The sequence below is a fragment of the Malassezia vespertilionis genome, chromosome 8, assembly GCF_029542925.1.
Source record: "Malassezia vespertilionis chromosome 8, complete sequence".
Classification (NCBI taxonomy): Eukaryota; Fungi; Basidiomycota; class Malasseziomycetes; order Malasseziales; family Malasseziaceae; genus Malassezia; species Malassezia vespertilionis.
The window spans coordinates 270,059-292,539 of NC_079254.1; the positions used below are offsets into that span (position 1 = coordinate 270,059).

At 55.6% G+C, this 22,481-nt stretch overlaps 11 protein-coding genes across 11 annotated transcripts; 7 read left to right on the forward strand and 4 right to left on the reverse strand.

The window, feature by feature from the left end:
- Positions 1 to 450: 450 nt before the first annotated feature.
- Positions 451 to 2,271, reverse strand: MVES1_003666 (uncharacterized protein; the record flags this gene model as incomplete). Its single annotated transcript, XM_056208480.1, has 1 exon — positions 451 to 2,271. The coding sequence occupies one exon, from the start codon at positions 2,269 to 2,271 to the stop codon at positions 451 to 453; it is 1,821 nt and encodes a 606-aa protein (XP_056064455.1).
- A 135-nt stretch (positions 2,272 to 2,406) lies between these two features.
- On the forward strand, positions 2,407 to 3,661 carry DUG3 (glutamine amidotransferase subunit; the record flags this gene model as incomplete). The annotated part of the gene is made up of 6 exons (XM_056208481.1): positions 2,407 to 2,422; positions 2,456 to 2,526; positions 2,559 to 2,603; positions 2,634 to 2,779; positions 2,814 to 3,225; positions 3,254 to 3,661. 6 exons carry the CDS (start codon positions 2,407 to 2,409, stop codon positions 3,659 to 3,661), a joined length of 1,098 nt encoding a protein of 365 aa, XP_056064456.1.
- Positions 3,662 to 3,689: 28 nt separating this feature from the next.
- On the forward strand, positions 3,690 to 4,446 carry GET1 (GET complex subunit get1; the record flags this gene model as incomplete). Its single annotated transcript, XM_056208482.1, has 2 exons — positions 3,690 to 3,824; positions 3,853 to 4,446. The coding sequence occupies 2 exons, from the start codon at positions 3,690 to 3,692 to the stop codon at positions 4,444 to 4,446; spliced, it is 729 nt and encodes a 242-aa protein (XP_056064457.1).
- Positions 4,447 to 4,519: 73 nt separating this feature from the next.
- MVES1_003669 (uncharacterized protein) lies at positions 4,520 to 5,167 on the reverse strand (the record flags this gene model as incomplete). Its single annotated transcript, XM_056208483.1, has 1 exon — positions 4,520 to 5,167. The coding sequence occupies one exon, from the start codon at positions 5,165 to 5,167 to the stop codon at positions 4,520 to 4,522; it is 648 nt and encodes a 215-aa protein (XP_056064458.1).
- A 140-nt stretch (positions 5,168 to 5,307) lies between these two features.
- Positions 5,308 to 10,263, forward strand: MLP1 (the record flags this gene model as incomplete). The annotated part of the gene is made up of 3 exons (XM_056208484.1): positions 5,308 to 5,407; positions 5,481 to 5,539; positions 5,566 to 10,263. The coding sequence occupies 3 exons, from the start codon at positions 5,308 to 5,310 to the stop codon at positions 10,261 to 10,263; spliced, it is 4,857 nt and encodes a 1,618-aa protein (XP_056064459.1).
- Positions 10,264 to 10,432: 169 nt separating this feature from the next.
- On the reverse strand, positions 10,433 to 12,237 carry MVES1_003671 (uncharacterized protein; the record flags this gene model as incomplete). The annotated part of the gene is made up of 2 exons (XM_056208485.1): positions 10,433 to 11,600; positions 11,627 to 12,237. The coding sequence occupies 2 exons, from the start codon at positions 12,235 to 12,237 to the stop codon at positions 10,433 to 10,435; spliced, it is 1,779 nt and encodes a 592-aa protein (XP_056064460.1).
- A 76-nt stretch (positions 12,238 to 12,313) lies between these two features.
- Positions 12,314 to 13,327, forward strand: MVES1_003672 (uncharacterized protein; the record flags this gene model as incomplete). The annotated part of the gene is made up of 1 exon (XM_056208486.1): positions 12,314 to 13,327. The coding sequence occupies one exon, from the start codon at positions 12,314 to 12,316 to the stop codon at positions 13,325 to 13,327; it is 1,014 nt and encodes a 337-aa protein (XP_056064461.1).
- Positions 13,328 to 13,390: 63 nt separating this feature from the next.
- On the forward strand, positions 13,391 to 14,466 carry AOS1 (E1 ubiquitin-activating enzyme; the record flags this gene model as incomplete). Its single annotated transcript, XM_056208487.1, has 2 exons — positions 13,391 to 13,467; positions 13,494 to 14,466. The coding sequence occupies 2 exons, from the start codon at positions 13,391 to 13,393 to the stop codon at positions 14,464 to 14,466; spliced, it is 1,050 nt and encodes a 349-aa protein (XP_056064462.1).
- Positions 14,467 to 15,493: 1,027 nt separating this feature from the next.
- Positions 15,494 to 19,498, forward strand: RAD50 (DNA repair protein rad50; the record flags this gene model as incomplete). The annotated part of the gene is made up of 4 exons (XM_056208488.1): positions 15,494 to 15,509; positions 15,536 to 15,642; positions 15,669 to 15,752; positions 15,869 to 19,498. 4 exons carry the CDS (start codon positions 15,494 to 15,496, stop codon positions 19,496 to 19,498), a joined length of 3,837 nt encoding a protein of 1,278 aa, XP_056064463.1.
- A 121-nt stretch (positions 19,499 to 19,619) lies between these two features.
- Positions 19,620 to 21,056, reverse strand: MVES1_003675 (uncharacterized protein; the record flags this gene model as incomplete). The annotated part of the gene is made up of 1 exon (XM_056208489.1): positions 19,620 to 21,056. One exon carries the CDS (start codon positions 21,054 to 21,056, stop codon positions 19,620 to 19,622), a length of 1,437 nt encoding a protein of 478 aa, XP_056064464.1.
- A 194-nt stretch (positions 21,057 to 21,250) lies between these two features.
- On the forward strand, positions 21,251 to 22,211 carry rpl8 (60S ribosomal protein L8; the record flags this gene model as incomplete). The annotated part of the gene is made up of 3 exons (XM_056208490.1): positions 21,251 to 21,253; positions 21,381 to 21,486; positions 21,520 to 22,211. The coding sequence occupies 3 exons, from the start codon at positions 21,251 to 21,253 to the stop codon at positions 22,209 to 22,211; spliced, it is 801 nt and encodes a 266-aa protein (XP_056064465.1).
- Positions 22,212 to 22,481: the final 270 nt, after the last annotated feature.

Here is a 22,481-nt window from a genome sequence, read left to right on the forward strand (position 1 = left end):
ATATTACAAAACAATAAACATTGACAAATAAATTTTTAAGCAAACTAACAAAAAATCATTAAAATTACAAAAAGTAGTATAAATATATATTAATAATTATATTCATATATTTATTAAAATTAAATCACAATAAATATATTTATGTAAACTATTATGTTAAATGAAATATAACTGTATTGTAATCACAAATATCTTATTTGCAAATATTATTATTTTAATTATTAAATAAAATAAAATAACTGTGTACACTTACAAAAACAAAAATTTGTGTAATTAAAAATTTGATTCGTACCGTATCAGTTATTTATTTTTACTTATATAAAAAATTAATTTATAACTTTAAACAAAATAGTATTTGTTTTGCGTAGCATATTTTAATAAATTTTATTATCAAGTATCTTATAATTTATGCTTTATTAATAAAACTATTACTATTTGTTTTTTTTTGTCCTACGAGCCCTTGGATTTGGTCACAGCGCTGGTGCCCTTTTGGGGACGGTTGGCAATGGGAAGCGGCTTCCGCAACATACTTGCCAAAACATTGTTCATCCGATTAGCGTTCCGTACAAACCAATCACCATAGCGGCGCCCAATGCGAGATTCCGCAATGTGCACCATGTCAGTATCAACAGCGAATTGAAGATCGCTTGTATTAATAACCTCGCCCTCGAGCAATCCACCGCCAGTCCACTTTAGACTCTGAGTACTGTTCTTTAACACCATCATCATTTCAACCACTTCTTCCTCGTCCGCGTCCAAAAATCCGGCAAGCTTGTCAGTGCCAAGTGAAGTGTAGAGACGAAGGAAGGAGCGCACATGCACGTTGGACAACTGCGTCTTCACCGTTGCGAGGAAAACTCGAAGCTGATGTTGCACGGCATCCAATGGTGGTGATTGAGTGTATGTCTTAAGGGCCTCCGCATTATCATAAGGGGGAGGATTGCAAGTAATAAATTTCGGACAAGCATACAAAAAGAGCTCTTGGTATGCGGTGAGTGCGTCGCTGTCACCCTTGGTCATCTTAGAAAATTGCTCGCCGTATTTTTCGCGCATGGCCGTTTGCACATTGTCGTCCAAACGCGTAGGGCACAGTGCACAACAAATAGCAAGCAAAGCATACATGCGGTCGGCCATCTTGTTGATCAAATCGTACTGGTAACTCCGTGTGTGATATTGGCGGAGACGCATGACAAAAACTAAGATGTGCGTATAGGCACGTATAGCGTCAGGGTAACGCCTAAGCATCATGTAAGCAAACCCAACGTAGTAGTATGCAGTTACATGGCACGCAGTCACCCGGTTCAAAAACCCGTTCTTCTTGTTCAGGTTCACATGATCCATCATCTTGAGTGCAAGTGAGTAGTCTCCCAGCAGGACATGCACACGGAGCAGGCCGATAATGCTGAAGTAGCCGAGCATCTTGTACAAAGGGCGCGAGCCAAATTCGCCAGCGACCTCGTCGGGGTCTTTCCCTTCGTTACTCGCAATGAGCTGTTCCGTGATGTTAGACTTTTGGATGAGAGAGTAGAGCACATTCAAAACACTGTAGCTGCTCCACACGCCCGTGTCCTGAAGGAGCTGAATTTCGGACTCGTTCTTCGCAGTCGCTTTACTGCGCCACTGCGAGTACGACTGGTATTGGTAGATAAACTCGTCAATAATGTCCCAGAGCCATTGCACAGGAAGCTCCAGTGGCACAGGACCGTCCGAATTGAGGACATAGTTAAAGAAATCGCAGTAATTATCGTACGACTGCGTACGATCTTCTCCGTCGGGAGAAAGTCGTGAATAAATGTGCCTGTACCACAACTCGCGGTAGAGCAGCAGAAACTTATGGTCGTTTCCCACGAGAGGTGCAATGACTTCTGCATCGGGCCATTCTGTGCGCTGATAGTACTTCTCCTTCAAACGGTTCCAGTGAGACTCGTATGCGTTACTGATGCCTATCACATTGTTTTGTACAACGGCTTGGTGAAACAGGGTCAGATACTTGCGCACAGGCTCCGGAATCGCGGTTTGGGCAGCGGCAACTTGCTGAGAGTCTGTCGCTGTACCATCGTGAGAATTAGACGCAGACATATTGTAATCATCCGCTGCGGATACGCCAAGATCGCGGTCATATTGGCCCATGCCAAGGTCAACGTCGTCGCCAAGTTCTTCGTCGCCAAACTCCTCCTCTTCTCCGGCAAACAAAGAACGTTGCGTGGGCACTTTTTCCGCTTGCAAATTCATTTGCACATTCTTGGAATCACTAGCGGAAGGTGCGGACATGGTAACTCAAAAGGACGCGTCTGCACGTCTTTCGTAAAACGGGCTGGGCGGTCCTTTTTTCTTCCGGCTTCAATCACGTGGGGCGTACCGCAGCTCCACACGCTTGTAAATGAATCTGGTCCTGACGCCCTTAGCATGTGCCGCTTGCTAGGTACGTACTTGCACGCAGTACATCTAACGCCAGTGTTTAAAGGCACGGAACCTATTTTACTTTCTCATTTGCTCACAAGACCCGCGCATAGCATTATCAACCAAGTACGTGCTCTATTTTTCGCTAACATGCCTAGGCATTTGACTCGCGCCTTCGTGTCGATCTAAATCGTCCGATCAATGTATGTTGTTAACGGTGCGCTGATTGCTAGGGTGACGGCTTTGGTGTAGGCTGGTACGACTCGGAATGGGATCCCGAACTTGGCGATGCGCCGTGTATCTTCACGAGTGTGACGCCCGCGTGGAACAATACCAACTTACATCGCCTTGCCGAGAAGATCAAAAGCCCGCTCGTATTGTACGTACACAAAATGTTCCAATCTAATGCACAGTGGCCACGTTCGTGCTTCCACCGCAGGCGCACTGAGCGAGACTAATTGCCATCCATGGCGCTACGGCCGGCTCATGTGGATGCACAATGGCCAAATTTCCGGATTCAGCAAAATTAAGCGGAGATTGTTGGCCGCGCTGCCAGAGCCGCTCTTCCTGTTTCCGCAAGGGCATACAGACTCGGAATTTGCATTCGCACTATACCTGAGCCACTTGAAGGACCCATCGAGCATGAAAGAGTTTAGCTGCAAAGACTTGAAAGACGCAATGCTCAACACGATCCGTGATATTAATATTTGGTCGAAAGAGGCGGGCATTGAGGAGCCGAGTCTGATGAACTTTTGTGTGACGGATGGACAGAGCATCGCATGCACGCGCTACGTCTCGAGCAAGACGGATGAAGCTGCAAGTCTGGTATGTTTGTACTTGGTGCTGACCCCAGTACTTTTCGACTGGCACGTCGTTTTACGAGCATTCTGAAGGCGCATACCGCATGGTCAAGGCCGACCGTCGACAAAAGATTGTCGTCATAGCGAGCGAGCCTTTGACGTTTGAGAAAGGTATGCACCGTTGCATGAACTCACTCGCAGCCGACTGGATGGAAGTCGAATCCAACACCATCTTGTGCATCACGCCCAACATGAATGTGCTCCAATACCCGATACTCGACGAGTATCACAGCCCACGCTCGCAAATGCATGTACGCAATCCCAATTTTGCAATGCGTGCGGGATTCCACCCCAATACACATATCGCACCCGAGATCCGCGAGCACATTCAAACCGACTCGGTCTGTGGTTCCGCAGTGTGCTCTGATGTAGGCACCTCTGAAATTCTTCCAGAGGGCTAATGTAGTCAAAAATAGTGGAGATGCGAAAATGGCGAATTTGACCCTCTTATCGTCGACACAGCGACCACGAGCAAGGATGATGCATCCGGCGTTGCTAATTTTCCTGGTCTCGTTCATCAACCAGGCATTAACCTGGACCGGTCGCGATGCGATCCAGGCATTTGTACGTCACTCCATGCGCCTAACGCTAGTTCTACCGCATCTTTGTAGCGGTAACGCAGCGCAAGGCATCCCGAGACCTTGCTACCATGAAGGTGGAACTCTACGACACACGGCAGGAGCTTAACCTCACAAGTGCGCAAGATCAGTTTTCAAAATGGGCCAAACTGCGCCGCAAGGTAGATAAGCTCACACAGCAAGTCGAGGATAAGAACCGTTCCCTCTCCTCGTCGCAGTTCACGTTTGGCATCGCGTTCAAGGTGTTTTTGTTTGTGCTAAACACGGCGGTGCCGTCCATACTAACCTTTTACTTCCGTCGCTCCCCCATGTTCTACCTCCCACCGGGCGACTGGTTTGGGCCGCTGGGCGCCTGGCTCAGCTGGCCAAAAGCACCAGCCGGCGCGGTGAGCAGCACTGTGTGGACGACGGTGTGTGGACGCGTCTTGTACATTGTCGGCTCCTACTACTATGAACTGTTTATTCGCAAGCCAGTGTCTGTGACAGAGCCCGTAGAAGAGGCCCCGCTGAAAACAGTCCCGATGCCCGAAGCGCCCATTGCCTTAACCGGCGACACAGAGAAGCCAGAGACGATGCTCAAGCAGCGCAAGAATGCAACAAAGGGATGAAAAAAATGCTTTCAATTTATCTCGGTACTATCTGTAGCACCTATCTTTAAGTGTTAACATACAATGGTGAGCCTTAGAGGCGGGATCGGAAATCAGTGGGGTTCGACGTGACAAAGTTGAGTCCGTTCAAATCGTCTCTATACGACGTCTGATCTTCCTTGTCCACCTTCGGCTCCGTGCTAACCACCTTGAACAGCTTGGAGCGCTCGAACGCGAGCAGCTTGCCGATTTCCAGTGCCTTATCAAGCTTACCGCGGATCCCGAGCGTGCCTTTTTCGTAAAGCTTCTGTGCCCGGATTTTACCAGTAGCCATGTCGACCAGCTCCCTGTCCGAGCACTCGAACACAACGTCTGGCTGCGCCTTGCGACCCATCTTGGACCTGGACGGGCGGCCTTTGCCAACTTCCACACCGTTCTTGGACGTGTGGATGTACCAGAGCTCAGGCTGGAGCTTCGAGCGGACATCTGCGGCTGCGTTTTTAAGCTCATTACGCTGCCATGCAGCGCGCGTCTTGACTGTTTGGTGAGAGGGGTGGATAACAAAAACATATAGGGGGGCCAGATGCTTGCGGAGGTAGCCTACCGATGGGAAATCCGGGGGCGGCTTACCAAGGTAGAGCGCAGTGAGTGCAAATACCTTGCTTGCTTCAAACCCAGGCGAGTTCAGTGAAGGGAGCACAGACAAGGCGTGGTTTGCAACCGGTTCAAATTCCTTTGACATGATGGTCAGATGGGAGATGGACCGGTTGGGGTGTAGTGCAGGGGCCACTAGGGTTGCGGTACCCTGGGGCTTATCTGTTCTCACCTAAGCACACGTGACTAAAGACGACATTGCTCCCGGCGCCTTGTCGATTCGCGAGGATGGCGGACCTCGGTTCGCGTGTCGCGGCACTGGAGGAAGAGAAGCGCAAGCTTCTCTCTGGATGGCAGCGCGAGCGCGACGAGAATGTCCGCAAGACTGGTGCGTTGATGTGCGGCCTGACAAATAGAGGAACTCGAGTCGCTGTATGCTAGAAATGCAACGATGCGCGCAGAGCTCGCCTCTGTGACGCTTGTTGTCGAGAAGGCACAAACTGGGGAGAATACATTGACGGTAGGTTCTCAAACCTCTGACAATAGTTCAAAGCGCGCGCTCTGGAGCAGCAGCTTGATCTGGCGCAAAAAGACGTAGAATGGACGCGCTCGGCGCTCTCGAAAGAACACGAGGCGTTTGCGGCGAGCCGCGCCGAGCTGCATGCGCGCCTCACACGTGCAGAGACTGCACTTGATCTTGCGCAGCAAGGGCGCACGAGTGCCGAGGCACAGCTGGCGCAAGCAGAGCGCGCTTTGCGCGAGACACAATCGCTGCACGCCGATGCTACACAACGTGCTTCGTCGTGTGACGCCAGGCTTGCCGCACAAGAGCAGGAATCGATGCTGACGGAAGCGTCCATGAAGCGCACTGTTGCGCTTGGGGAGGCGCGCGTCGAGCACGCAGAACGGCGCGCCGCTGAACTCGCGTCGTCCTACGAAGCTTTGCTCGCGCAGTATTCAGAGCAAGAGCACGCAGCAGAGGCCGCACAAGAGCAGAACATTGCGCTACAGCACGCACTTGACCGTCTCGCCGGCGGGCTTGGCATCGAAGTGCACGGCTCGGGCGGTGAGGAAAGGATCTTTGATACCGAGCCCACACCTTCGCTCGCAGCTTTGCGCGCGAGTAAGATCCAGCGCGATGGCATGTCTTTCAGCGATGTATATCTTGCGCTGGTGCGTGCAGAAGAAGAGCTCCGACGTGAGCGACTCGAGACGACGCGACTCGAAGGCGTCCTCGCCGAAGTCAATGCGGACGTCGAGTCGCATATTCCGCAGCTGCGTGCACAGCGCGACGAGAATGTATCGCTGCGCATGGAATTGGACGCCGCACAATCCGAGGCACAGGAGGCCGAGGAGCAGCGTTCGGCTGCCACGTACGCTGCGACAGAGGCAAAAGCGCACGTCGCACAGATGGAGCGCGAAAATAGACTCTTGTTACAGCAACTGGAGGATACGGGGCGCCAAGTGCGCACACTTCTCCGCGAAGTCACTATTCTTCGTGACCCTTCTGCGGCCGAGGCATTCGCGGACGAGGGCACAGCCAGCGGTGCCACCGACGTCCACGCTGTGATTTCCGAACAACTCGTCACCTTCCGCAACATGGACGAGTTGTGTGGGCAGAATGCGCGTCTTTTGCATGCCGTCCGCGAGCTTGGGGACAAGATGGAGTCGCTCGAGGGACGGCCAGACGCCAGCGACGAGACTGTGCAAGAAGCAACCACCCTCTTGACCCAGTTGCGCGACGAACTTACTCGCGAACGAGAAGCACTCGCAGAAGCGCGCAAAGAGCGCGACATGTTTCGCTTCATGGCGCTCACTTCCGACCAAGATGCTCGTCCTGGGGACACGGTGCAGCGCGATTTGGCCGCCGCACAATCTGAAGCGCGACAAGCAGTCGCGGCCCGCGACGTCGCACAGGAAAAGCTCGCTGTGCTGCAGCACACCGTCGACCTACACGAGCGCCAGCTCAGCGACTACCGCGCAGAAATGGACCGAATTCATACGCTTTTGCAGACGCACCAAGCCATGGTACAAGCCAAGGAGGAGCACCTTTTGGTCGCGCAGGGCACGCTCGAAGCCGTGCGTGCGCAGCTCGCCTCGACCGAGGCGCAGCTGCGCGTCAGTTCTGAGCAGCGCGACGCGCTACTCAACGAAAACACCAAGCTCAGCCTCGCGCGCAGCGAAGCAGAACATGCACTACGTTCTGTACAAGAATCCGATGCCGACCAAGAGCAGAAACGCAGCGGCGATGCAGAGCGGATGCAGGAGGAAATGGGCACACTGCGTGTTGCACTCAGCAACGCCGAAGCCAAGTATGCCGAAGAGCACGCTCTGCTAGCACAGACCACGCTTCGCAAAGACGTCGAGACGCGAGGCTTGCAGGAGCGCCTCGATGCATTGCAACAGCAGCATACCAGCGCGCGTGAATCGCTCGCGACCGCACAAGCAAATGCGATGCACTTTGAGCGGCGCGCCGCAGATCTGCATGCACAGCTCGAACAAGCGCGCAACTATACGCAGCTCTTTGAAAAGCAGCTTGCAGCCATGGAAGAAGGGCGCAAAGCCGCAGCGGCCGCGGCGATTGGCGGTGCAAGTGCCGTTGCGAGCAACCTCTCTCCAGAAAAGCAGCTCGAAATGGAACTCTCCGATGTGCGCAGAGGCCGCGCAGCTGCGGAGGCTGAAACAATGGCGGCCAACGAAGCGCTTGCCAGTGCGAATACGGCCAAAGAAACGCTCCAGACCCAGCTTGATGCGGTACAACTGTCGCTGAATGAGGCGCAAAGCACCGTGCAAGAGCTTACTTCGTCCCAGGCGCAGGCTGCGTCGGAGTTCAAGCAGCAGCAAGAAGACCACGAAGCACAAATCGCTTCTTTGCGCGCCGCCATTGCCAGCTTGGAAGAAACGGCCAAAACGGAGCGCGAAGAACATGCCCAGGCAAAGCGCGAACTCGAAGAGGCCATCACCGGCCTGCAATCCGCAGAATCGATTGCGAGCGAACCCAGTGCCTGGGACGAGGTGCGCAAGTTTTCTGCGGCTGCAAAAGATGCCGAAGGCCGCGCTGCCGACGCGGCTCAATCGCTCGCCGCCGCCAAGCAAGAATCGGAGCGTCTCACCTCAGAGCTCCAGCGCATCACAGCAGAGAGCGATGCATTGCGCCATGCGCGCGATTTGGCCGAGGCGCAGAGCAACCGGCAAGTACTCGAGGCTGAGGAGCAGCAGCGCACACTGGAGAAGAAATTGGCATCTCTGCAGCAGGACCATGCGGCGCTGCAGGAGCAAAACAACCAGCTGCACTTGCATCTCGAATCGCTCGGCAGCCAAGTCGCCGAGCTGGGCAAAGGGCCCGATGTGGAGCAAGTCTCCACCGCAGGAGACCTACACCAAGTAATTCGGTACCTGCGCCGCGAAAAAGATGCCCTCGAGCTCCAAGCAGAGCTCGCGCGACAAGAACAAGGCTCTCTGCGGCAGCAGTGCGCGCGTGCAGAACAGCGTGCGGAAGAACTTCAAAGCGAGCTTGTACAGAGCAAAGCGCCGACTGTTGAAGCGTCTGGTACACAATATACCGAGCTGCTCGAAAAGATCAACCAGCTCTCTTCCCTGCGCGAGCATGTAACGACGCTGCGCGAAGGAAAACAGGCGCTCGAGCACCGACTGCAGCAGCAGACAGGCCAGCTGGAAAAGGCACAAACTGAGCTGCAGCCGTTCCGCGATGCACTGCAGATGACACAAGTGGAGTTGGAGACGTGCAAGAGCCAAATGCATGTGGTGCAAGAGGATGTGCAGCGCTGGAAATCGCGCGCGCAGGGACTTTTGCAGAGCAGTGGCGTTGGCGAAGAGCTCAAGAAGGTCGAGCAGGAGCGGCAGGATGCACAGGCACAAGTGACTGCCGCACAGGCAGAGCTTGAAGCTGAGCGTGCGCGGCTGTCCTCAGAGTTGCAAACGGCGAACGCGCGTTTCGAGCAATTGCGCGAGCAGGTTCGGGCACGAATTACACAGGAGCGTCGCGCTGTTGCGGACGCGACGGAGCGTGCGAATCAGCTGCAGCAAGAGAAGGAGGCACAGGCTGTGGCACACGCAGAAGAGGCCAAGAAGCTGGAGGCAGCGATGGATCTGCTCCGCGAGCAGCTGCAGGCTGGAGAGTCCGAAGCAAAGTCGAAAGGGCCGCCAGAAGGACAGCCTGAAGGACAGTCAGAAGGACAGTCAGAAGGACAGTCAGACGAGCAGTCAGAAGAGCAGCCAGAAGGGCAGCCAGACGGACAGCCAGAAGGGCAGCTGGAAGAACAACATGCCCAATCTGCTCAGTCTACACAGTCCGCTCAAGCCGCTCAACCAGAAGCGGCCAGCACCGCGGATACGCCATGGCTTGCCGAAAAAGCGGAGCTCGAAAAGCAGCTGCAAGCAAAGACAGAAGAGTGCGAGAAGCACAAGAACTTTGCACGCACGTTCCTCAAGGATAAGCGTGCAGCAGAAGCTCAATGCAAGACGCAAACGGAGCAGCTCGACACGCTCCAAAAGCAGCTTGAAGCGGCAAGCGCAGCTGTCCAGACCGAAAAATTGCCCGCTTCGGACACTAACACCATCAACCCAGAGATAGAGAGCTTGCGCCAACGGATTGCCGAGCTCGAGGCACAGCTTGTCGCTGCCAATGCACGCATTGCCGAACTCGAAGCGGCGAACGCTGCGTCGAATAATGCAGCACAGGAGAAACAGGCTGGCATTGATGCACTCAAAGCCCAGCAACACACAGCACCGACTGACTTGCAAGCCGCACTCGAAGCCAAAGAGGCAGAGCTCAAGGTCCACTACCAGCCGCTCCTCCAAGCACGCTACGACGACGGGAAGCACGAAGCGACGTTGCGTAATACCATCATGCTCAAGCAACGCGATAATAAGATTGTTCGACTCACTGCCGAGATCCACGAGCTCAAGACCAAGCTTGGCATTCCGTCCGAAGTGCCAGATTCAGCACCGCAGGAGAAACCGAAGGCCGAGTCGTCTAAGCCAAAGACGGCACGCCCTGCTGTTGTGCGTGGCGGAGCGCCGGCACAAGGTCGAGGAGGACATCCGAAACCAGTGCCGCTCCTCCAGCGTACAGGAGCTTCGATACGTGGAGCTGCTACTGGCCGCGGCGCATTGTCTGTTGCTGGCGGTGCAAAACGCAAGCGAGAACTGAATGTCCCGGGCTCAGCACCAGAAACCAAGGGCAAGGGCGGGGCTGCAAAAAAGCCGCGCGAGGGAGAGTAGGTAGTGTACTGTAGGAGAATACCTTTGCAAAAAACGTCGCATGTATGTACTAGGGAATGTATGCGTGGGCAGAGCTGGGAAAAGGCGCAGGGAACGGCTTTGTATATGCAGAGGTAAAGCCTTGGTTAGGAATAACGCACATGTGCAGATCTATACAAGCCTCGTACCATTACTTCCCTTCCCTCTTCCCTTCCTCTCCCTTTTTCTGCTTTGCCCCCCTTTGCCTATTTCTCAATAATGTCGTGATCAGTGCCTCGTCCAGGTGCATGACACAGTCGAGCAGTAAATCCTGATCGCACAGACGCCGCGTTGCGTGTGGTTTTTGCGGCGCAGGATCCGTGTCAAATCCCAACACCCTATTTGCAGCATCCACCACGCGGCAAAAATCTCGGTGCATCGTTCCTGCAGGATCGTACGAATAGACGGGGTATGCATCGCCCGGCGCAGCCACCACTTCGTCATCGGTTGCTACATGCGGCGATACTGGGTATAATGAGCGGTACAGCGCCGCGTTCTGCTCCCATGCTGCAGAGCGTACCTGTGCTTCGTCCACCACTGCCGTGCGCTTCGGCGCCTCGGCAAAGCTCTGCAAATCGTGCAAATTGCCCCGCAGCTTGTGCGGCTGATTGCGTGGGACATTGCGCGGCGTGTATTGCGACTCGAGAAACGCAAGATACGCGTCCATGTCCTCGTCTGTGAGTGAGAGCAAATCTGCCGAGGTATCCCACGGGCGGAACGGCGCCTTGGGCAGCGTTTCTAGCGCCTCTTCTGGCATGCCAACCGAGCAGCACAATGCATTGATCCATGCCTGCACGTCCGGCGTACCAGAAAAAGCCATACCATGCCCAAGTCTGGATTGCGTTTCGTGCCGCGCACGCCCATCAAGGCCCCAGCGAAGCTTGGCCATGACTAGCAACGCACCCATAAGCATCGCACACCGCGGGACTGTCGCGTTGCGCGAGTAGTTCAGCGCGCTTGGCTCGGCAGCATAGTTCGTCCCATTAGGCAACTGCACCGAGACATTCCGCACATGCATATCAATGTGTAAAAAGGTAAGGAGGGACTTGGCTCCCACGTACATGGTTGCAGGCAGCAGCATACGGCGCACGAGCCGCGCAAGAATCGGCGGAGCATTTACTTCCGGAAGTGCAAGGCCTCTATGTAAATGAAGCCGCGTCGCAATGCTGCCGATTCGTGCATGCAACTCCGTGACGCTCGGAAGAATATCCGTGTCTAATGCTGCAAAAGTAATGTCTGTGTTGGACAAAGTATCAGTCAGCGTCTGCGGCAGACGCTGCAATGCGTTCAAATAGGGTAGCGTGCGTGCATGCACATGTCTACAGTTAGCATAGCACAAACGTACCCGCGCAATTCGCCCAAAGAAATCGGCACTCGGCACATCACCAGGGCTAGAAAGAGGACTGCAATTGTCGAGCGTAAGGAAAGGGTCTCTAGCGATAATGACTTTGTGTCGTCCGGCGACTGTGCTGTCTGTGCAGCAAGGTACGGTGCAGGTTTCAGCGGCTCACTCGATACATGCAGAGCCCACAGCTCGCGCGCAACGCCATCTATTTCGTGCGGTATATCACTGTACAATGCACGCAGCGCCACGAGTTGGTGCCGCAGCACGAGCTGGAAACACTGGACAATCGCAAACGTTGCGCGCGGCCCATGGAGCAAAGCAACACCTCCTTCTCCTGCTTGTACTCCACGCACAAGTCCTTCTCGACCGCGCACACGCCGCCGCTCCGAAAGCTGTAGCCGCCGCCGCTCTGCACGCATCGAAGCGCGCTGCGACGCACGGTTCAACGAACGCGTGCGCGTCGTAATTTGAGCACCAAATCCGTCATCTTCCTGGGCAGTCTCAATCCTAAAGTCGCGCTGCAAGTGTCCCGACGAGCACACAAGCTGCGACGACAGGATCTGGAAGCGTGTGCTGCCGCATAGCAGGCACCGCCGCCGGCCTGGCGCCATGGTGAGGACAAGTTGTGTCACGTGGCAAACCGGCCGAGTGGTAACCCCACGATTCGCGCTGCACTGCTTGTCTCTGATGCGTGTTTCGAGCATCGTGGTTGCCGCGTCGGCGGTGCTTTACACCGTTTTTGCGCAAGAACTGAACGAAAATGTGCTCAGGGCACAGAGTACCGCGGTGCAAATGACGCATCAAACGACAGTCGCGCCGAACCCCGGCTCTACACATTCCAACGCGCGGCCCAAACCTTCGACGCGCGCCGCAGCACCGCCTGCCAACAACAATAGCACTACCTCTGCCACGCCTGCACAGGTACCCAACAGTCAGGCACCACCTGCACCTTCGAATATGGCAAAGCCGGACTCGTCCATTGAATACCCCTCCGTCACGATTCCAGACCCCCCCAAGACCACGTCTGCCTTCGACGTGAGCGCCGCCCCCTCGTCTGTACCGGACAAAAACATGACGATCACGTCGAACAGCACCTTGTCACCACCCTCGGCAATCGGATCGTTTAATGGAACACTCCCGCCGCTGATCAGCACCATGTACCGCGGCTCGAACGAGTCACTGGCGAATTTGCCAACCATGTACTGGACCTTGGCGAATGGCAGTTTCAGCAACAGTGACTTGAAACGTATTTGCGATAATCAGGTCCACTTCTGCGATATTGCTGGCTGTGAGGACCAGGACGACCAGCTGCACAACAACTTTTGTGACACGAGCAATGGCATGGCAACCATGTGCACTTGCGCCAAGAGCAAGTCGCGTCTGGCGCAGTTCCAATGGCCGGTGCAGGCGCAAGACTGTCTCTTCCGGCTCCAGGCATGCACGGACGCGTGCCACAAGCGCAACTTGCCATTCACGCAGCGAGGTCAGTGCAAGCAGGCCTGTACCGACCAGATTGGCAGCAGCTGCGGCAAACCAGAGCAATACGGCGTTAGTTACGCTGTGTCCAAGCGTGGCATTGCGCCATCGTACCATATCGGGAGCCAGAGAGAGCCCCAAAGCGCTGGATTCCGTGCGTCTGCAAACGTTATCCTTGTTATCGGCACTGCCTCTGCCGTTCTTCTCCTCCAGTGGGCCGCATAATCCGTTTGTCTAGTTTGTAGCTTCCTTGATTAGTCATCGAGCACCGTGCGTTGCCTTCTTACCATGGCGGGCGTCACGGAAGACGAGGCGGCGTTGTATGACCGCCAAATTCGATTGTGGGGCCTCGAGGCTCAGAACAAGTACGTTCCTACTAATCTTATACTAGGATGCGCTCCGCACATGTTGTCGTCGTTTGCTTTTCCGGCGTCGCTACCGAAGTGATCAAGAACATTGTGCTGAGTGGAATTGGGTCCCTCACGATCGTGGACAGCGAGCTTGTGCGGCCCGACGATCTGGGTGCAGGGTTTTTCTTCCGCGATACCGATATCAGCAGGAAGCGGATCGCTGAGGCGCCGCTCGCACGCGTACAAGCGCTAAATCCGCTTGTCAAGGTGCGGGGCGCAGAGCATTCTGCCGTTGCATCCAGCGATGCATGCAAGATGCTGCAGGCAGATGTGCTGGTCGCATGTGCAGGCACGCGTGCGGAGCTGGAGACGCTCAATACGCACTGCCGGGCTCACAATACCATGTTTTACGCGACGCAGGCGCAAGGTATGGGCGGCTTCATCTTTAGCGATCTCGGCCCACACTATACGTACGCACTCGAACTACCTATGCCAGGCAAGCAAGAGAAACAGCGCTTTCGGTACACACAATCATTTGTTACGCTGCACGACTCGCTGCGCACGACGTGGAGTAAATCACCGCGGGAGGACGAGATTGTGGGACAGCCAGTGCGACGGATCAGCGCTGGGCTCTGGGCGACGTGGGCCTTGTGGGAGCTGCAATCGCGCAAGGAGCCTGTATTGAGCGTAGAAGATTTCGCTACTAAGCTAGAAACGCTGGCCACCGATCTCATGCGCGCCAAAAATGTCCAGGTCGAGACGCTTGCTCGTCAGGTCGACATGCCGCACTTTTTTGCCACATTTGCGCGTGCGATGTATACACATGTGAGCGAGAATAGCGTCGCAGGCTTTGCGCCTGTGACGGCGGTCCTCGGCGGCCTTCTTGCGCAGGATCTGCTAAATGCATTGGGGCATACCCAAGTGCCTATGGTGAATTGGTGCATTCTCGATGCAAGCAGCGGCACCGCGCCGATTCATGCGATCGGTACATTGCCGGCTACGAAAGAGGCGTAGTCAATTCTCGTAGCGTATCCCATGCGGCTTGATTCACGGGATAATACACACCGTCGCTGCCTGTAGGACCCAATGGGAGCGGCCAGAGCGCGGCAGGGCCCAGCGCCTGGACCATGTTGGGGTATACGCCGACATTATACAGTTTACGCTGTGCGTTTTTCTGTGTAGTGGACAGTGCAGAATTCGCGTCGCGTGCTGCAGGCCGATCTAACTCGCCCGAGCGACGCAACGTGTCGGCGAGGTGTAAGCGGAAATTGCGCGCAAGAGGAACATCGGCCAGTCGCAGCTGGGGCATTCCTTCGATATACTCCAGCGTCGTGCGGTTCGTGAGCAAGAGGTACACATGAAATAGAAAAAAGGGCAGCAGCACCAAAATACACTAAGGTCAGCCTCGGCGTCAAACGTACAAAGAGGCAGAGGATGAAGAGGGCGAGCCAGGAAGCGGGCAACTCAAACGTTGTGCCGCGGTGCACGAGTTCTCGGAAGGCAAACCCCAGCACTAGCAGAGAAAATACCCCCAGCAATGCGGTGTATCCCAGAAACAAGACAAATGGTTTGTAATTCGACAGGCCGATGCATTGGTCCATAATCCAGGGGCAGTGGTGGTCCATGCGCAGAACACAGCGTCGGCAGCGTCGGCAGTGATGGCAGCGGTCTGGTTTCGGTGCATTGCACTTACTGCACCACCGCCGCTCGCCCGTGGATCGCTTCACGGTGTGGTAGACCGACTCTTCCCCGACGCGCATCGGCGCGAAGGATGTTTTGAGGCCCGCTACCACGTACGTCCACAAACACATCCAGCCTAGCAATACATCGCCAAATACGAGGGCAATCCCGAGTCTATTCGCATTCCACACCGGGAGAATCACATGCACAAGCAAGGCAACGACGTCATACATCACAAGCCCCACCACAAAACAGCATGCCGTCCAGCGCCGCCACCGCATGAGCAAGTGGAGGTGTCGTCGCACCGACGCTGCCTGTGCAGACTGTGGAGAAATGTGGAGGTTCTTTGCGACTACCTCCCATGGCGGAGCTGGACAGTGCGTTGTCGCAACACTCACCCCAGAGCTCGCGATCCGCGGGGTGCGTGCGTTTGACCCCAAATCGATCAATATTATCCAGTTTTTCAAGCCACTTACCGTAATTGTCGGGCATAATGGGAGCGGAAAAACGGTGCGTGGGCGTTTCGCTGACAGCAGACCATTGTTGAGTGCCTCAAGTACGCGGCGACGGGCGACTTGCCGCCAAACACAAAAGGCGGTGCATTTGTATACGACCCATTCGTACGTACCTCCAGTGCTAACCGCAGCTCGCCGGCACAGATACGGTCAAAGCGCAAATTCGCCTGCGTTTTCGAAATACGCAAGGAACGCGTATGAGTTGTGTGCGCAACATGCAGGTTTCACGCAAGCGCGGGGGCGGCCTTACCATGAAGACGCTTGAAGGCGTTTTGGGCATTGACGACAGTGAATCAGACCATGCACAAGCGGCCATCTCAACGCGGTGCGCTGAGCTCGACCAGGAAATGACGCTTCTTCTGGGCGTCTCGCGCGCGATTCTCGAACATGTTCTATTCTGCCATCAGGAAGAGTCAAACTGGCCACTTGCAGAGCCTTTTGTGCTCAAGAAACGCTTTGATGAAATTTTCGAGGTGACTCGCTACACCAAGGCGCTCGATTCGCTCCGCGCGTTGCGCAAGCAGCGCATTCAGGACAGCCGGGTGGACGAGGCGGAACTGCGCGGTTTGCAACAGGAAAAAGAACGTGCGGAGAGTGCACGGCAAAAAATACGGTCGTTGCACGCCTCGCTCGAGCACCATACAGCCGACCTGACTGTACTGGAACAGGATCTGGCAAAAAAAACGGTCGAGAACAAGGCACTTTACGATGCAGGCATCCAGTTCCGGGAAATTATCGGGAAAGCCGAGTCGCTTGAGGAACGGCACCGACTTTACTGCGAAAAACGCGACGAAATTGCGACGCACACGTCCCTGCTCCAAGGCACAGATGACGCCATCCGAAACGAGCTGGAGGCGTTTGCCGATACCCTTTCCCAGCAGCGCGCAGAGCACACAGAAATCACTGCCCAGCTCGGAGCATGCAAAGAGACGCGCGATAACGAGCAGCACAAGCACGAGATGCTGATCCGCGAGCATGGCGAGGTGCTAGCAGCACACAAGGCGCTCAAGCGCACAATACAGAGCAGCATGTCTTCTCTTTACACGATCGCAGCTCACCATGGAATCAATGTGCCCGAAGAAGTGGCCTCGTTGGATGCTTTTCGCACGCTCCACGCGTCTCTCCAGACCCAGCTCTCGGCACAGCACCGCACAGAAGAAGCGCGGCTGCGACGTGAAGAGCACAGTGCGCAGGAGCGCGAAGCGGTGCTCGAACAGGAATGGCAACAGGCGCGCACAATGCTGCAGGAGAAGCAGGCACAGTGTGCACACCAAGAAGAAACAGTGGCCTGTCTTGACCAACGCATCAGCGCCACAGAGCAGGAGCTTGCGCAGGCGCAAGCCACCAGCTTAGAAGAGCGCGACATTTCCGAGGCCGAAGACAAGGTCGCGTCGCTTTCAGCCCAGCTCGACGCACCTGACTTTGCTGCGCAACGCGCCGAAACTGCCGCTGCACTCACCGCTGCAGAGACTCGGCGCGAAGCGCTTGCCAAGGAAATGAGCGTGTCGCACCAAACGATCGAGCAGCGGACGCTGCTTGCGAGTAGAGAGGATACGTTGCAGCGCGATAGAAAAGCGCTGCACGACAGGATGGCAACGCTCGAGACTGAGGCACAGTCCTTGCTGGGCGAGACGCCGGATGCAGCGACCTTTTTTACCGTGGCCGCCGACGCGCTTGCCACATGTGCACAGGCGCTGCAAAGTGCCGCGGCGCGGCAGCAGAAAAAGCAGCAAGCAGTGGACAGGCTGCAGTCTGTGCTTGAGCTCGACACGACGCAGGCCAAGAGTAAAGAAGCACAATGCTCCATACTCGCAAACGAGCTTGCATCCCTGCTCAATGGCGAGTTTAACACAATCGATGTGGCGCTCGACGTAGCTACAGAGGAGGTATCGGTACTAAAGGACTCGATGGCGATGGTCGAGCGTGGCGCTGAATTCTTCCAGAAAATCCTTGTGCATGGCAAGGAGAAACATGTCTGCTTGGGCTGCAACCGTGGCATTGCGCTCGGGGAAATACCGGCATTTACAGCTCATGTACAGGCCTCGCTAGCACGGAGTAACCCAGAACGTCTCGCTGAGCTGCGCACAGACTTGGAAAATTGGACCGCGCAGCTCAACGCGTTCGAAACAGGACGCGCCAAGGCACAAGAGCGTACATTCTTGCTTCGTGAGCTGTCCACGCTGCATACACACCAAACTGAATGCCGCACAGCGCTTGAAGACGCGCATACAGCGCTTGAAGATGCGAGCCATACGGCCAATACGCTGCGTACGCGCCATGCGCGCCTCCAAACGCTTACTCAAGGCGCCGAGGCCGTCGAGTCGCTCTATATGCGCTGTCAAGCATTGCAGCGCAGCGTAGACAACACGCGTGCTGATCTCCGAGTAACGGGCGACATTCCTCAAGCTGGCGATGCGCGCAAAGAACTCGATTTGCTTAGCGTGACGATCCAGCAGCACCGCGCGATGAACGAACGTCTCAATGCTCAGCGCGAGACGCTGCGCGAACAGCTGAGCAGCAAGCTGCATACGCTGCACACGCTGCAAAAAGCAGTCGCGGACGCACACCGACAAGACATGGCGTACGAAGCGGCAAAACAGCGCCTGGCCGAGCTAGCCGCGGACTGCGCAAAAGCGCGGGAAAAAAGCGAGCGTTTGCAGAGCGAAATAGACGCACAGGCAGCGCCAATTGCGGCGACACGCGAAGCGCTGCATACTTTCCGCGCCGAGCAGCGCAAAACGGCAAGCGATGCATCGGAAGCGAGCCGCGCACAGGCGCAGGCGCTGGTGCGGATGGACGATATTGCAGCGTCGGTAGATTCGGCCGCGGCGGACCTTCCCAAAACGCGACTGGAGGCGTGCAATGCGATGCTCCAAGAGAGTGCCCAGCGCCTGCACACTGTGCGTGCGTCTGTAGACGCCATGGAAGAAAAGGCACACGCACTGGCCCTCACACTGCAAGAGGCGCAGGCGCACGAAGCGACACTAAGTGCGAATTTGCGGTACCGCGAAGCGATGCGTGACATTGCCGTTGTAGAAGCGCAGCTTTCCGCGTTGGATCTAGACACGGCGCACCAGCGCCATGCAACTTTTGCAGAGCACTACGATGCTGCGCGCAAGGCAGAGAACGACATGAGCGGCAAAGCCGCACATTTGCGCGGAGAGCTGCGCGGCATCGAGGCCCAGATCAAGGAGCGCGAGGACGAGCTGCGCTCAGAATACCGCGACGTGGATGTGCGATACATGCGCCAATTGATCCGCCTCAAGGTGGGCAGCATGGCAAACCGCGATTTGGAAACGTATTCCGGCGCGCTGCACCAGGCAATTCAGCAGTACCACGCAATTAAAATGGAAGAGGTGAACCAGACGCTTGATTACCTATGGAAGAAGACGTACCAGGGCGCGGATATTGATACCATCTTGATTCGCTCTGATGTGGAAGGCAAAGTCAATGCGAGCGGTGTCCGTTCGTACCAATACCGTGTCGTGATGGTCAAGGATGGAGCTGAGCTTGATATGCGTGGCCGGTGCAGCGCTGGCCAAAAGGTCCTTGCGTGCATCCTGATCCGACTTGCGCTCGCCGATTCGTTTGGCACGAATACGGGTTTCCTCGCGCTGGACGAGCCCACGACGAACCTCGATAGGGAGAATGTCGAGGCGCTTGCAGCAAGTCTTGTCGACCTTATCGCCGAGCGCCAGCACCAACATAATTTCCAGCTGGTCGTGATTACCCACGACGAAGATTTTCTCTCGCGCTTATCGCACTCCGACGCACTGACTCAGTACTGGCGCGTGAGTAGGAACGAGCATCTGAACTCGGTGATAGAGCGCGAGTATGTACGGAACATGTAGATAGTGAAATGCACCGGAAAGTTTCCTGTACAAAAGCATTGCGAGGATGAGCGGGTCGTTTAGCTAACTTGACCAATAAAGCGTTTCAGCTTATTACATACGGAAAAAATAAGGCGGCATGCTACAATTCGTTGCGCACACTATTCGCAAAGCTGCTCGCGCTCTTGCTTGCATCGCTGGCGTACGAGGCGAACTTCTCTGTCTGCAGACCCAAGGGGCTCTGGTTGACGCCGAGGAAGCGGTAGACAGAGTTCTTCAAGCAGTCGACACCAGACTGGATTGAGCTGCGCAACTGCGAGACGGTGCTCGGCTTGTAGTAGGCACGAACGAGGCGCAGCAATTCGCGGCGCGATTCGGGCAGCTTATTCACCGGAAATCCATAGTTGCGGAGCAAGGCACGGAGACGCGCATCAGACCAGCTCACGTACTCGTGTGCGTTGGCGGAAGCGTCAGAAGCGTGCTTTTGCATCAGCTGCACGAGCTCGTCGCGCTTCTTCTGCGCATCGCTCTTAAGGTAGCCGTGCTTGACCAAATACGTTTGCATGTCGTTATCGCTCCAGCCTTCCCAAAGCGCATCGGTCGCCTCGGAGTACTTGTTGCGGATGAGGTTAAGGTAATGGTCGCGTGTCTCACCGAGGCTCGACTTAGACTTGGCATAGCCATGGCCGTAGAGCCAGTCGTACAGCTCCGAGTCCTTCCACGTGTCGTAGACGGAATCCTGGACCGAGTAGTAGTAGCGTTTGGCCAGGTCGACGTATTCATGACGCTTCTTCTGGGCGTTGGATTCAATGTATCCATGCGAGACAAGCCAGTTGTGCAAATAGTCGGTGGAAAAGAGTTCGTAGGGGTTGGACTGGTGTGCCTTGGTGTACGGCTCGCGAATCATCTTGAGCAGCTCCTCGCGGGTCATGACGTACTGAGGAAGGGCAACGCCGTGGCTCTGGAGCCATTTCTTCAACTCGTCCACGCTCCACTGGCTGTACGCATAGTCCTTCGAGTCCTCAAGCTTAGTCCAGGCACGGTCGTAAAGGTCAGAAAGCGCAGCGCTGGCCGAGGCACTGTAGCGCGAGGCATCGGCACCGACACCAGCACCGCCTTTAGAAACTGTGCTCGAGGCGGACGACATGGCGCTCGAGGCCATAGACGCGGCATTCTTGGCACCCTTCTGCACCTGCGTGTACGAACGCTTTGCCTCCACGGACGCGCTGCTTTGCATCGAGCTCACGGCGCTCTGCATCGAGCTTGCGGCACTCAGGGCTGTGCTCCAGTCCTGGGAGGCAATCTTGCGCATAGAGCCTTTACCGGACTCAAAGTTGCGAGCCAGCTCTTCGCAATCCTTCTTTGCGAGCTGGGCGAGCTTCTCCGAGTTGGAAGCAGGCGCGACGATGCCGCGGTCAAGCAAAAAGGCACGGAGACTGTGCTCATCCCAGGAGCCAAAGTTCAGGCCAGTGCAGTGGCGCAGAGCACCAGCAGCATCTTTAACGGCATTGGCCTGGGCGAGTTGAGGGGCAGCAAGGAGCGCAGCACAAGCCACAAGGAGGGAACGGGCTACGTACATTGTAGTGTATGGCCAACGTCCCCGTGCCCCCACGGGCTATTTGATCCGTGCGTTTGCGCACGCACTCAAATATTACATCATCCATCGAATTATCCCACACGTGACAATCTGTATGACGTCACGTGAGTGAAAGAGTCTCATGCGCCTGCGCCGCTCCTCGTCTTTCCACCCAACCGGTTTGTCGAATAGTTACAATGGTACGCATTCTGTCCCTGCGTCCTCCGTAACTCGGGTGCATTTTTGTGCTTGGGATGCGGAGGCGCAGATTAGAGCTCCGAGCTCGCCGCTTTTTGAGTTAGGCTGACTCGTCTCGATGACCAATAGCCCCCCAAGGCTGCAAAGACAGGAACTAAGAAGCCCACGGGCACAAAGAGTGCCAAGGGCCCCAGGAACGCTCTTTTTGAGAGCGCCCCTCGCCACTTTGGGATTGGTGCGTTTATTCTCCCTTCATACTGACATGCAGGCCAGGACATCCAGCCGAAGCGCGACCTGACCCGCTTTGTGAAGTGGCCCGAGTACGTGCGCCTCCAGCGCCAGCGTGTCATTCTCAACCAGCGTCTCAAGGTCCCTCCGGCGATTGCCCAGTTTTCCAACACGCTTGACAAGAACACTGCGACTGCTCTGTTCAAGCTCATGAACAAGTACCGCCCCGAGTCGAAGCAGGAGAAGAAGGCGCGCCTGGATGCTGTTGCTAAGGAGATTGCCGCCGGCAACAAGGTCGACCCTAAAACTGACGGTAAGAAGCCCCTCTTTGTCAAGTACGGTCTTAACCATGCCGTTGCTCTCATTGAGGCCAAGAAGGCCAACCTCGTTGTGATTGCCGACGACGTTGACCCCATTGAGTTGGTTGTCTTCTTGCCCGCTCTCTGCCGCAAGATGGGTGTGCCGTACGTGATTGTCAAGTCCACCTCGCGTCTCGGTGCTGTTGTGCACCTTAAGCGCACCGCTGTTGCGGTCATCCAGGACGTGCGTTCTGAGGACGAGCGTGAACTCGCCAATCTCGTGTCTGCTGCCAAGGCCAACTACCTGGACAAGTACGACGAGGCCCGTCGTCACTGGGGCGGTGGCGTCCGTGGTACCAAGTCTTTGGAGAAGCTCCGCAAGCGTGCAAAGGCTGCTGGCCAGAACCCGGCCAACGTCTCTCGGATTGCATAAATGCTTATTTTGTATGCAGTATAGATGCCCAGCCGCGGGTGATGGTCATTCGACCCAAAACAAAAAAAAGTCTGGTAGAATGAATACAGCCAGGTTTCGCGAAAGTAGTAGAGGGCTATGGACAAGCAATCTAGCGGTCGCGCAATGCGTTTTGCACGTCGCCATCCAGCGGATATCCGAGGCCTTGCTCCGCACCCGCATCGCGTGCAGCAGCAGCAACCTCGGCAGGGTTGAGTAATCGCGTCCGTGTACGCTGCTCCCCTTGCTTGT